Source organism: Poromitra crassiceps (genome assembly GCF_964638095.1).
Source record: "Poromitra crassiceps genome assembly, chromosome: 17".
NCBI lineage: Eukaryota > Metazoa > Chordata > Actinopteri > Beryciformes > Melamphaidae > Poromitra > Poromitra crassiceps.
Window position 1 is genome coordinate 26,511,390 of NC_139635.1, and position 14,178 is coordinate 26,525,567.

A 14,178-nucleotide genomic window follows, 5' to 3' on the forward strand; every position below is an offset into this window, starting at 1 on the left:
CCCCCCGCCCCCCCCCCCCCCAGTGTTTAGTTTTTGTGTAGCCTACTGTAAAGCGTCTTTGAGCTATGGAAAAGCGCTATATAAGCCCCATCTATTATTATTATTATTATTTAACGTTAACGTACCTTGAATTTTGCAAATGAGGACGGGTGGTGTTCTCTCAGATGGGCTATCATGATTGAGGTATTGCCTCCTAGTGCAGCCACTCATGCATGTCTTGCATGTCGGCTGTCCTTCCTCCTGTAAGCCCTGGCCATCCGTGTTTTTCTGATAACCAAAATAGTCCCACACTACCGATTTTGTCCTTTTTTGACGGGGGAAAAAGTTCGGGGGGTTCTTAAACACAATTTAGTGAAAACTAATTTGGTCGTTCCCCATCACTACAACACTACATGGGGAATAGTGAGTGAATGAGTGAACGATTCTGAACGCAGCTTAATGAGTCACATGAAAGTGAAACCAACATCTCTGGCAGCCATTGTCACTCACAACAATGAGTGCGTTTACATGCAGACAATAAACGGATAACTGAGAATAATCAGTTTATGGCAATAATCTGATTTCTGCGTTTACATGCACTTTAATAATCCGACAATAGGAAAAACCCGGGTTTACATGATTCAGTCAATTAGTCGGATTTCTCTCCAGAAGGCAGCGGTAATTCCGCAATAAAACAACAAAAGAAGTTGCAAAATGCAAAATCACATTTTCATTACTTCTTGTCTGGCTCGGAGGATGGTTTAGGTGAAAATTAGTTTGTATCTCGTTGTCGGGAGGCGTCGCTTTGGAAGTGTGAATCTGTCATATATTTCCAACTTTACCAAGCGCACAGAGACAGGCAGGCGACTGAAGCACGTCAAATAACATGAACGATACAGATCTTGACCCAACTGAATTTAAATAGCTGTCAGAAAACTGAGCGAATTAAGGTCTTTAGTGGCGGATAACTTGTGTTTTGAACAGCTGAGTAGGCTACGTTTTGTTCGTATAAATCTTTTTAATCCGTCATCTGAAAAAACCCGTCACACACAGATCACGGCTTGCACACTGAGTCCAATGCGTTTTATTAATGCGTCGTTCTATTCGCAATTCAAGACAAATATTCGTCATCTCCTGTATCCACATTACAACATAGCAGTGCAGCAACGGGGAGGCAGCAGGTCGGGAAACGCCTGTTGCAGGAGCTCCGTGCTGCTCACCTTCATCTCATCAAGCCGGCTGTGGTGCGCCATGGCCGGGGAGAAGAAGCAGAAAGGGGCCAGTGAGTGAGTGAGTGAGCAGCGCGCGTCTCCAGCTGCCTCTCTCTCCCGCAACGTGTACATGCGCAGATGTATAAACCCGAAAGAAAGCTGGTTATGCTGTATACATGCAGAGAGAACACCGATTATTGCCCAGAAACCTAGGTGTGTTTATCGGTTTATTCATAACCCGTTTATGACCATAAACGGATAAAGCTTATCGGTGTATGCTGTTTACATGACCACTTGAATAATCAGGTAACTCAGAAATCCGCTAATAAACAGTTTATTGGTGTGCATGTAAACGCACTCTATGATGACTCCTTGATTACTGATTGCTCTCTACACACACATGCAGCAGGGGGGAGGGGCCGCGTAACTGCACTCTGTCTCTGCAAGGGACCCCAGGCACTTTCTCTCAGGGAAACAGCTGATACCGTGGAGAAGGTATGAAGGCAAAATTTAGTGGTTTTGATACCGTGGCTTTTTCAAACCGCGGTATACCTTCAAATCGGAAACCGCTGCATCCCTACTCACACATTCAAGCCTGAAGCCTCTCTCTCTCTTTAATAGTTGTCTGTGAGCTTCTGTAGAGTTGCTAGTTCTCATTAGAGGAACCTGCAAGTTTTGTGCGGGAACTTCCTCAGACAATCAAACCATGTTGGTCATTTTCAAAAGTTTGGGGAAAACATCGTGTGTGTGTGTGTGTGTGTGTGTGTGTGTGTGTGTGTGTGTGTGTGTGTGCGTGTGTGTGTGTGTGTGTGTGTGTGTGTGTGTGTGTGTAGCCGGTCCCCTGGCGCTGGCCAGAGAGCTGCTGACCGTGGACAACGAGCCGTTCTTCGTCCTGAACTCCGACGTCATCTGTGACTTCCCCTTCACACACATGCTGCAGTTCCACCAGAGCCACGGCAGAGAGGGGACCATCGTGGTGAGAGACAGACAGACAGACTTACAGACGAGGAGAGACTGACAGACAGACAGACAGACTTACAGACGAGGAGAGACAGACAGACAGACAGACAGACTTACAGACGAGGAGAGACTGACAGATGGGGAGAGACAGACATACAGATGGGGAGAGACAGACTGACAGACAGACAGATGGGGAGAGACAGACTGACAGACATACAGATGGGGAGAGACAGACTGACAGACATACAGATGGGGAGAGACAGACATACAGACAATTTTCCTAATATTTATCATCCAGTGATATAAAAAAGTGATTAAACTGTGTGCCGGTGGGGTGACTTGTGTGTGTGTGTGTGTGTGTGTGTGTGTGTGTGTGTGTGCAGGTGACGCGGGTGGAGGAGCCCTCTAAGTACGGTGTGGTGGTGTACGAGCCTGGCGCCGGGAGGATCCAGCGCTTCGTGGAGAAGCCTCAGGTCTTCGTCTCCAACAAGATCAACGCCGGCATGTACATCTTCAATCCCAGCATGCTCAGCAGGATCCAGGTACACACACACACACACACACACACACACACACACACACACACACACACACACACACACACACACACACACACACACACACACACAGAGCACAGCACACTATGTAGGCAGCTCTGACAAACTGAGGCCCTGTTTACACAGCAACGCTCCCTGCATAAAACAGCAAACCTTTTTAGCGTTAGTGCCTTCCTTTTACACGGGAACGGCATTCTTGGGGTGTGAAAATGCAAAAAAGTGAAAACATTTACCCAGTGTGGGAGTTTCAAAAGTTGCATTCAAATAAAATAATTTATGTTTTTATTTGCAGATTGTGTGAATCAACCAGAGGGCAAAGCATAGAGAGGGGTGAATAGAAATGTATATTTTTTGTAAGTTAGACAATATATCGAAGTTTTAGACTACCTCAAAGCATCGGTAATGTGTCCCACATAAACGTACTCTTTGTCCCACATTTCGTTTGCTGGGATCTGGTCGCCCTAAGTCTGACTGTCTGTGTGTGTGTGTGTGTGTGTGTGTGTGTGCGTGTGCGTGTGCGTGTACGTGTGTGTGTATGCGTGTGTATGTGCTTGCGTGCATGCATGCGTGTGTATACGTGCGCACGCGCGCGCGTGTGTGTGTGTGTGTGTGTAGCTCAGGCCGACGTCCATCGAGAAAGAGATCTTCCCGGTCATAAAAAAAAAAGACTGGTAAAAGTAGAAGTACTGATTCAACTTGTTTTGTAAAAGTTAAAAAAAAGTACAGGCTCTGAAATGTAATAAAGTATCAAAGTAAAAAAGTATTTCTACCGGCTGTTACTGTGCAAAGCTAAATGAAACTCACATCACATTAATATAATTATAAGACTATTAAACTTAAACGATCCCCTCCAAACATGTTTTAAGATGTATAAATACTATACTTTGATTAATAATTTTTGTGATATGGTTGTTCACAAAAAGGGTGCACATAATGCACGAAAGCTGGGAGAGCAGGAGACAAGAGAGACAAACAACATTACACCGTTTTTATCTGTCGTGCTTTAAAACTAAACTAATAGCCTGTTTTGAACATGTAAGGAGTAGAAAGTACAGATATGTGTGTTAAAATGTAGGGAGTAAAAGTAAAATAGATTACAGATACCTGAAAATCCTACTAAGTACAGTAACAAAGTATTTGTACTTAGTTGCTTCCCATCTCTGGGGTTCATAACCCCCAAAATACACTAACGCTTCCTTTTGCAGTCCCCTAATTACTAAGTATTTACCTGGTAATATTACTATTACCCCTTAAATCAACTAAGTATTACCAGTTACAAGGGATATGTTAACAGCCTGGTATGTAAAAAAATGCATGTTAATGCCAGGTGTAAATGCATCGTGATCAGGATGTGATCAGAACTTCCCGACCACATCTGGAGGTAGTCTGGCTCACATTGTGTTCAGATCTTTCACACCCCATTTACACCTGGTTTTTAAATGTGACCATTATCCAGATCACTTATCCGGATACAGGTCACATTTAAAAACCAGGTGTAAATGCGGTGCAGTGGAGGTGGGGTGGAGTCCTCGCAGTCAGAATCCAAAGTGTATGGTTGCAGCGTCTTCCCAGTTGCAGTAGGTGAAGACTGTTATCGAAACATTAAATGTATAGGTTATATATATATATACCTTAAGTGCTGTTTAAAGCTTTAGAACTAAACTAACTAATTTAAACATAATTCTGGCATTACTGCATCTGCTTCTCTTTAGGACTATCCCATTTTCTAACTCAGGGGTTCCCAAACTTTTCAGACCAAGTACCGCTATGTACCAAACCAAATTTCCGCACGGACCACTTCCACTGCGGATACAATAATGTTTCCTCATAAAATAAAATGTGCTGATTTAACCATTCAGTAGCATCAGAAAGGCTAAATAACAACATAAGGCTACACACACACACACACACACACACACACACACACACACACACACACACACACACACGCCAACAATAGGCTGTGTAAGAGGACCGCCTTGAAAATGTTTTTTTTTCTTCCCCTCGCTAAATTTGGAGCATTATTTAGCCACCTTGCTAACAAGCTAGTGTGACACGGTTGGTGCCAATCGATGCCTTAGGTCTTCTAGTTTTATATGATACCAGAAACGTCACTCTGGCTTTAAATCTGAGCCCGCTACACGCTGCAGCCTCTGGAAGTAGATTTTCAAAATCTGATATTTCTCAAAAAGAAAAGAAAGGAAGACAGAAAAACTGGGGAGCTCTCGCGGTATGCTACGAGATGAGGAGCTCTCGCGGTATGCTACAAGATGAGGAGCTCTCGCGGTATGCTACGAGATGAGGAGCTCTCGCGGTATGCTACAAGATGAGGAGCTCTCGCGGTATGCTACAAGATGAGGAGCTCTCGCGGTATGCTACAAGATGAGGAGCTCTCGCGGTATGCTACGAGATGCAGGGCCCGGTAGCAAACCCGGTGATACAGCATAGATATACAGTAAGTTCACATTATGCTAGAGCTTGCTGCTGTTCCGCCACCATCTGCATGGAATAAAGGAAGAACCAGCAGTGTCATTTCCTAAATCCATCCTAGTATACAAGGCGTTGTCCCTTTTCCTGGTAAGAAACAGCAGATACAATGTAACATTTACAAAGGACTTGGTTTACCATCTCTCCTTTGTAAAACAGAAAATAAAATGACAAAAAAGAAAAATATATGTTTTGCTACCTGAATATAGAGCTCAGCCTGTGCGTCTTTCAGCATAAACGAGGCCTGGAAAGTGGAAAGGAGAGAGAGAAGCAGAGAGGGAGGAAAATAGAATTAGGCCACTAAAAAATACATAGACCCCAAATGTACATAAAGGTGTAAAATGCAGAGGTAGCAGTAGGGACCACAGAGGAGCTGCAGGTGAGCAGCAGATACCTGCCTACAAACATAATGGAGCCAAAGCTATGACGTGGGAGCTGAAGATGTTTGGAGGTGATGTTGCTATGGTGCCAGGTTATTATGTTGCAAAACCGGACTGCGCACATTGATATGTAACTAAGATAATGATAAAACCCGTCTCAAATTGCCATCTGGCAGCCAAGGTTTTGTAGAATCTAATAAATATAACGAACAAAACAAACGCTGCTAGCTGACTCACTGTTAATGTTGATTAGTGACATTTTATAGACTAAACAACTAATCGATTATTAGTCAAGACAATAATCTACAGTTGAATCGATAATGAAAATAATCGTTAGTTGCACACACCCCTACTTCAAATAATGGTTGAACCCTAGTCTTGTGTATTTTCTGTCCATGGTTGAGGGTCCAGTAGTAACTCTGTTTCTTCTCTGCAGGCCCAGTGGTCACAGAGGAGAAGATTCAGGAAGCCAAGCTCTTCTACCAGATGCACTTCAGACAGACTGTATTCGATGAAGAAGGCTGGAGGAAACTCCTAGAGGTATCCTAAAAGTGTTCTACCTATCTGTCCATCACACAGACACAGCCCATTCACACAAAGAGGTGTTCATCCTTCATCATACATCTCGACACTAAACTGATGTGAATGTGCTTTCTGCTGGCAGAAATACGATGGTCGTCTTCCCATCCGGATCAAAGCTGTTCCTGAGGGCAGGGTCATACCACGAGGGAACGTGCTCTTCACCGTGGAAAATACAGACCCCGACTTCTTCTGGCTCACCAACTACATCGAGGTAAAACTAAACACAGAAATGTCTTCATAGTGTTAAGACTCTGTCACTGAGCCAGACTGGGTTTGTCCACATCCGTCTCCTTACACCCATATTACTGTGTTTTGGGGTAATTATGACCTGTAGTTGTTTGGATTATGTTGTAATTCATAACAACCTACTGAACTTATTTTGGCAGTGTACCTCTAAATAATATAATAAAGTAGATTACAATAACGTAAATAATAATAATAATAATAACTGCGGTCACATGACCGCGGTCATGTGGTCATCGTCACAGCCCTATGCTGAACCATCAAACAGGCTTGGTGTGGCCACACCCATAGACGAGAAGTTATGACATGATGCATGAGAAGTATTGATCTCTTTCCTGTCCTTTTCCTCAACAACTCCCCTTCTCCTCTCTTGCCCCTTCCCCCTCATTCCTGTTTCCCCCCAACCCTCCCTTTGCTGAGGATAGACCATGCTGGTCCAGATGTGGTATCCCATCACAGTGGCCACAATATCCAGGGAGTTTAAGAAGATCCTGGCCAAGCACCTGAAGGCCACTTCAGGGAGCCTGGAAGGTCTGGACTTCAAACTGCACGACTTCGGCTACAGAGGAGTCTCCTCACAGGAGGTCAGCAGGAGCTTCTTTCATTCCTTCTCACTAGTCGTACTCAACATCACTGATGTCAATATTGACATGAACAGGACCCAATGACAGTCACAGGCCAAAGTCTTTCATGAGCAAAACGCATGGCTGCAACATCAATCATCAGTCAACAATATCGATTTTTCTACCGGTGTTTTTGACCTTTTCCTTTCTCCTTCCATACGACTGCCCCCACTCACCTGGCCAATATGGCTGGAGTTTATGCTGCATTCAGTGGACGTGGGAATATCATTATTCTTAGGAACACTTGGGTGATACTGATTCTGATGTCATTCTTAACCTTTGACTGTGCTCAAATTAATGTGAATATCTTTAGTTCAAGGTCTTTAGTTCCATTCTAACCAAACATGACAGATTAGATTTTGGTGGTGAAAGGTCAAGGTCACTGTGAGCTCACAAACGCCATTTTCAAGGTCGTTAACACGGTATCTCAGTAAGTAACGCCTTGACGGAATTTCTTCGAATTTGCCTCAAACATCCACTTGGACCAAGGGTGAACTGATTAGAATTTGGTGGTCAAAGTTCGAGGTCACGGTGATCTCACGACCGCCCGTTTCATGCTCGATAACACGATATCTCAGGTATGCCTTAAAGGAATTTCTTCGAATTTGCCACAAACGTCCACTTGGACTCAAGGATGAACTGATTCGATTTTGGGGCGTCAAAGGTCAAAAGTTCAAGGTCACTGTGACCTCATGAATGCCATTTTCTAGCTCGTTAATGCGATATCTCAGGAACGCCATGATGGAATTTCTTCACATTTGGCTCAAAGCTCTTGACAGACATGATGTCAACTGTTCACTTGTTGTATATCTGCGGTGAAGTTGTTCTAGTCTTTAGGAATGAAACTTGGATGCCAACCTAATCGTCATTCTTAACGATATATCAGAAGAAAAGTGGGACGACATCTCGTTGCTACAACTTAGAACTTATTCACATGTGTATCTGGTTGGAATGCCCACATCCAACATGGCAATCATAAGCTTGATTGTTGCCAAGAGGTGACTTTCAAATCAGCCATAAACAAACTGCCACAGCTGTTGTTTATCTCTTGCATAAGTAGAGGTGGTTGTCTTAAGGTGCGTTCACACCAACCTATTAAAGTTTTTCGCTGGCATCGAGTTTACATACAAAGTCAATGCAAACGAGCGATTGAGCGTATATTCGCCCGGGAGAAAAATCGCTGGGCGTCCGAGCGACAGAGACAGAGCGATAGGGTGAAAATTAGCTTGTAGCCCGAGATGAAATATCCCAACTCGAGCGAAATTTTGCTGCCAACAGTCGCTCGCTGTTCAACGCTGATTGGCTGCCGTGTGAGAGTGAGTCAAGGATCACACTGGCTTGGAACAAACCGCTGGTTTATTGTGTGGCAACAAACCACATTGACAGCTGATTGACAGGCTGACAGCTGACATGAAGTGAAGTCTGTACTACCGGTATAGAGCTCGCGTTAGGAGCACGCTGATAGGCTTAGCTTGTAAACAATACGGTGGCTCGTAGTGGACAAACATCGTGACATTGCGCAACGTTATAGCCCCCAGATGTCCGCCAATTCTTGTGCCTGTTGACGAGCGATTTAAACACCGCGACAGAGCGATTCCAAAGGGTTGAATCGAGCGACAGAGAGAAAAATAAATATCTCGGTGTGAAGACAGCTTTAGTGTGAATATAACTGATCATTTGTATTATTTTCACATCAGTAGTATTGCCACAATGCCACCATTCTTGAACAGCTTTACCTCGTCAGCAGCTCATATTTACATAAAGTCAATCTGACATGATATGAGACTGCAGTGCAGAAATGTCAAGTGCAGCGTTGAGCTCATTTCTCTCTCTCTCTCTCTCTCTCTCTGTGTCTCTCTTTCTGTCTCTCTCTCTCTCTGTCTATCTCTCTCTCTCTGTCTCTCTCTGTCTCTTTCTGTCTCTCTCTCTGTGTCTCTCTTTCTGTCTCTCTCTCTCTGTCTCTCTCTCTCTGTGTCTCTCTCTCTCTAGTCAGCAGCATTAGGAGGGGCTGCTCACCTGGTGAATTTCTGCAGCACAGATACAGTAGCAGGGCTGCTGATGGCACAGCGCTACTATAGCTGTCCTATGGCTGGCTTCTCCATTCCAGCAGCAGAACACAGGTAGCACGCATGCACACACACACACACACACGCACGCACGCACGCACACACACACACACACAGAGACACACACACACACACAGCCCAGCAATGCAATATTTAGGCTAAAATGCTACATGTTTTCTAGATGTGTGTTTTTTTCACAATCTTACTCGTACAATACGGAGCAAATATGCAATGTAGAATTTATTTGTTGGATATTACAGTAGCAATGTGACAGTAATAAAGTATCATTCTTATCATTCTTAAAGCAGCTATGGGGAACTTTCATTTTGTGTTGATTTTAGCAGCCCTTGTGGACAAAAGCAGTCGTGTAAGACAGTGATGATCTCATCAGTGATGTCATAAGACTGATGGATGTGAACTTAAGGGGCACACACGCACACACACACACACACACACACACACACACCTGCGTGCATGTAAACTTAGGCCATGTTTACATGGCGTCGCTCCCTGGATAAAATGGCAAACTGCTGTTGTGTTCTGGACTTTGGTTCTGCGTTTACACACAGTGTTGTATGATAATGAATCACGTGCAGACGGTGCCCTAAAAGTGACTGAAAACACTGTAGTGTGCATGCCAGGCCGCTAGGTGGCGGTGTAACGTGTAATTAGTATATCCAGCACTGTGACACTGTGTCCTGTCTTTGCTGTCCTCCAGTACCATCATCTCGTGGGGAAGGAGCAGGGAGAAGGAGGCGTTTGAGCAGCTCCTCGACCAGTTCTCCAGTGGTCCGGTGTCAGTGGTCAGTAGTGCTGCACGATTTGGGGAAAAGGTGCGATTAGCGATTAGGGTGGACAATATTGCGATTGCGATTGTGATTGCGATATAATAAACAAGAGTTTTTTTTTTTTTTTTACCTTTATTTATACAGGGGGAGTCTCACTGAGAGCAATGCTCTCTTTTTCAGGAGTGCCCTGTTCACATTCACACACACATTCATACCTGGAAGCTGACCAGTACAACCACAGTCTGATCTGCTGGCCACTGATCAGCTCCACTGGAGCAGTTGGGGTTAAGGCCTTGCTCAAGGGCACCTCAGTGGTGGTAATGAGGGAGGGGCAAGCGCTGCCTTTTCACTTTCCCCACCCAGATTTATCCTGCCGGTCCCGGGGATTGAAGCTCGCTTCTCTAACCGTTGGGCCACCACTGCCACTAGGTATCTAGGGATGTGCCGGCATGAGTTTTTGACGGTATGATAACCTTGGACAAAAATACCACGGTTTCACACATCACAGATTAACATACATGAAATATGTTACAATTTAAAATATATTAAAACTAAAAAAATAAAACAATTTGAAATTAAATTATCTTTACAAAAAAATAAAACATTTTGAGACATTTGCCTGTCCCAAACATGTAAAAAAGAAACACCAGTCAAATAGAAACTGCACTGTGTTACAGCACATAGAAGATGGCTCAGCAAAGTTGCAAAGTTAGTTACATGTCTGTCCAGCAATACTAATGAATGATACACCCCGTTTATTTATTTTGTAGCGACAGATGGCCTTAAACGCCACACTCACGTGACGCTTCTTGAGAGAGAGAGGTGAGAACGTGCATCTGCAGACTTTTAACGAGGGACCATGAAGGCGTCATGTGACAGGCTAGTTAGCTAGCCTGGAGGTGATGCTGCCAGTGCTGGCAGCTGCGACAGTGTTTTGCTATCAACCTTGTTAATCTCGTTATATTCTTCATCACAGCGGATCATCCCCACTGTGTACTTAATCGCGCACTAGTTCTGCATAAGCACCTGCAGCTCTCTCCTTATTTTACTGACGTTCTCACTGATCACACGGCTGTTTACATGCGTTTCTGAACGAACGGCTAGCTAGTTATTAGCATAGCTTGCTGTTAGCGATCATGGATGTTCTCTCTCGCCCTCTCTGTAGATAATATGTACCTTGCTGCACATAACATTACTTATTTGCGGGAGTGCATGGGAGAAGTCTCCCGCTAGTATTGATGCCCAGTGTGATGGCTGAGAAACGTGTGTTTGCTGCGTCGCGTGTAACGTTAGTTTAAAGGAGGCTCTCACACACACACACACACACACTCAAAAAGACGTGAAAAAAATAAAATAATCGCACACTTTTGCGGTTATGCAATCGCACGTGCTGACATCGCGATTGCGATTGCGATTCGATTAATCGTGCAGCACTAGTGGTCAGCGACAGCTACGACATCTTCAAGGCCTGTAAACACATCTGGGGAGACAAGCTGAAGGAGCGAGTCATGGAGCGCAGCCAGGATTCCTATCTGGTCATCCGGCCAGACTCCGGAGACCCCGCCGAGACCCTTATTGAGGTTTGGACACACCTGACTCTATGCCCTATCAAATTTGGGCTCACTGAGGCCCCGCCCACACATATACGGATATAATTTTCGAAAATGTATTATTTTCTCTGCATTTTGGCCTCCCGTGCACATGAAAACAGAGCTTTTGCAATTTGAACTATTTTCCACTCTTTGCGCGACCAACCACGGGGGTGAGTGTGGAATCTGTACCCTAACCCTACCATAGAGACACTGTGGACCGCGTCATCATTCAGAAACCACGCCCAAGACGGGGGAAAACAAAAACTCCCCCCCAATCCTGGCGTTCTTCTATGTCGCGTGCATGGTCACGTTGCACACAAAGATCATATATACGGAATATGAACACTCCAACTTACTTCCTTGACAGCTAGATCCACATTTTTCTTCTCGACAATTCTCAATGGCTTCCTTGTTTTGCTCAGGAGTACAAAAAAACTTTAATTGGCGATTTTTTACATTTGTTGTCTGCGCAGCCCCACCACACAACAGCTTTTAGCTATGTTTAATTCAAGGAAAATTACGCTGGTGTATGGAAGTGAATGGAGCGCTTTCCACCGTGATGGGCGTGGCCTATTTCATGCAGTGTCTCTATAGGAAATAATGAGCTTTAAATTGTTGGCTGTTGTGAACGGGAATCTTTTTGAAAACAGAGGAGAGAAAAAAATGTCTTTTCAGAAATATCCCTAAACTTCTGGACGTAGTCTGTTGGAGACAGAGCACACCTTGCCAGACACATCTGATGCTCATGACTCAGATGGCTCCTGGTCTACAGAGGAATATTTTGGGAGTTGTATGTATTAATGCCTTGTGTTTGGTTTCTTAGGTCATCAAGATCTTAGAGGAGTGTTTCGAGTGTTCAGTGAACTCTGTGGGCTACAAGTCCTGATATTGGGCCAATGGACACGGCAAAAGCAGCCAAAGCGTCTTTTACTATGTATTGAACTGCCCGTTCTGTAATGAGATCATAAAATATGTAGATGAATGGACTGGCTTGAGTTGTATTTTAATTCTGTACCACTTTCCCAGATAATACTCGAAGACTAGAATATTTCCAAGTTTAAATTTGTTTGTTTTGTTTGTGTGTCTTGCTTAGATGGACGTGTACAAGCAGCCGGTGACCGACCCGTCCAAGGGGTCAAAGAGGGGTCGACTACCACTGAGGAGAAATTCTGATGGCTTCCTAGAGACAGTAGAGAGAGGGGCAGGCAAGCCTGAAGAGGTGGGATATTGAGTTTAGTTGGATCTTACTCGGTATAATATGTGTTTTGTGCTTTACCTCCTCAGGAAACTCTTGGTGCCTCATGTCCAGTATCTGTGTGTGCTCTGCCTCCTCTCCTCAGGATCTGCTGGTGACGGTGTTTGAGAACGGCGTCCTCCTGCAGGACTACTCCCTGGAGGAGATCCGGAAGAACGCCCGGCTCTGGGAAGAAGAGGTGAGCCCCGCCCAGCGCAACAAGGACCAGGAGCTGCTTCACAATCACATCATCAACAACAGGCTGCACTAAGTCAGCTCCAACGCCTCTTCACACATGCATCTCATATCAGATTAGAGTATTTAATTACAGGCTGCACTGATTTGCTATGAGGTGGAGAGACTGCACGGACTGTAGTCGCACACTGCAGGCCTCATGATGTGTGTGTGAAAGACTGTCACCACTTGACCTCTCGAGAGGGGAGTGAAACGCTGTTTCTCCTAACAGTCACCACCTAAGCACTACCATTCCCCTCACTTCCTCCTCCCATGACCGGAACAATCAAAACTCTGGGTCAAATATGATAGAACTCTCCTTTCACACCAAGTACATTATTATTAGTATTATTCATGCTGACGTATACAGTAAATATGCAATCACCAATCATCAATGGACAAACAGTGACTGACTGATTTTTAATAAGTAAATATGTACATAAATGATCAGCAAGTCAATATATGAGTGTAGCCCTAACTTCTGTCTGTGTTGTTTTGTTTTGACACGATGATCTTTCCATGTAAGCGCTGATTCAGAAGGCATGCCAGCATATGATCATAGAAAAATGAATGAAGCATGACTTAACCTCTAGAAGGCGCTATTTCACCACAGCATAGAGCATATTGACACAAATGAGGTCGTATTTTTTTTTTCGTGCGTCAATTTTGGATGAAAAAACTGACTGTGTGCAAAGACTTGAAGAAAGGAAATGACCTTCAGGTTGATGAGATGCATGTGGTTTTACATAAACCTCTTGCTGAGTGCATCATGATAAGAACAGGCTACAAGGTCTCCTCTATGATTGACAGCAGGTGTGACAGGTGTTTCTCCATCTACTGGCAGTGTGAAAAGGTTTAACAGCAGCCTCTAAATTTCACTTGATACAAGTCAGCCTAACCCAGAATAAAATGTTGGCAGCATTGTACACTTCTGCAATCCACTGATACGTAGAATATCACGTTTCTGAAGTAAAAATACATTACCTCTCTAGATACGTGTAATCCAGAGATCACAGGTTGTAAAATAGCCTCGCCTGTGTCATGACAATACTTTCAACACTTTCCGACAAAGCATTGTGTTCAGTCTTAGCTGTCAGCAACAAAGACTGAATAAAATAGAAACACCCAACTAGAATCTTATGGATTAGCACATTAATGAGAGACAAACTGGATTCCTGGATGGGAATAATTTGACTTTCATTTGAACAAAGCAGTGAGAGAAAGACAGGAGACTGTTCAGAT

At 44.2% G+C, this 14,178-nt stretch overlaps 1 protein-coding gene across 1 annotated transcript; it reads left to right on the forward strand.

Annotated features, from left to right (window-relative positions):
• Positions 1 to 392: 392 nt before the first annotated feature.
• Positions 393 to 13,324, forward strand: LOC310792296 (nicotinamide phosphoribosyltransferase-like; the record flags this gene model as incomplete). Its single annotated transcript, XM_083654019.1, has 11 exons — positions 393 to 402; positions 2,024 to 2,166; positions 2,596 to 2,692; positions 6,011 to 6,114; positions 6,239 to 6,367; positions 6,825 to 6,983; positions 9,012 to 9,142; positions 9,807 to 9,895; positions 11,314 to 11,456; positions 12,562 to 12,687; positions 12,809 to 13,324. 11 exons carry the CDS (start codon positions 393 to 395, stop codon positions 12,971 to 12,973), a joined length of 1,296 nt encoding a protein of 431 aa, XP_083510145.1. The 3' UTR covers positions 12,974 to 13,324.
• Positions 13,325 to 14,178: the final 854 nt, after the last annotated feature.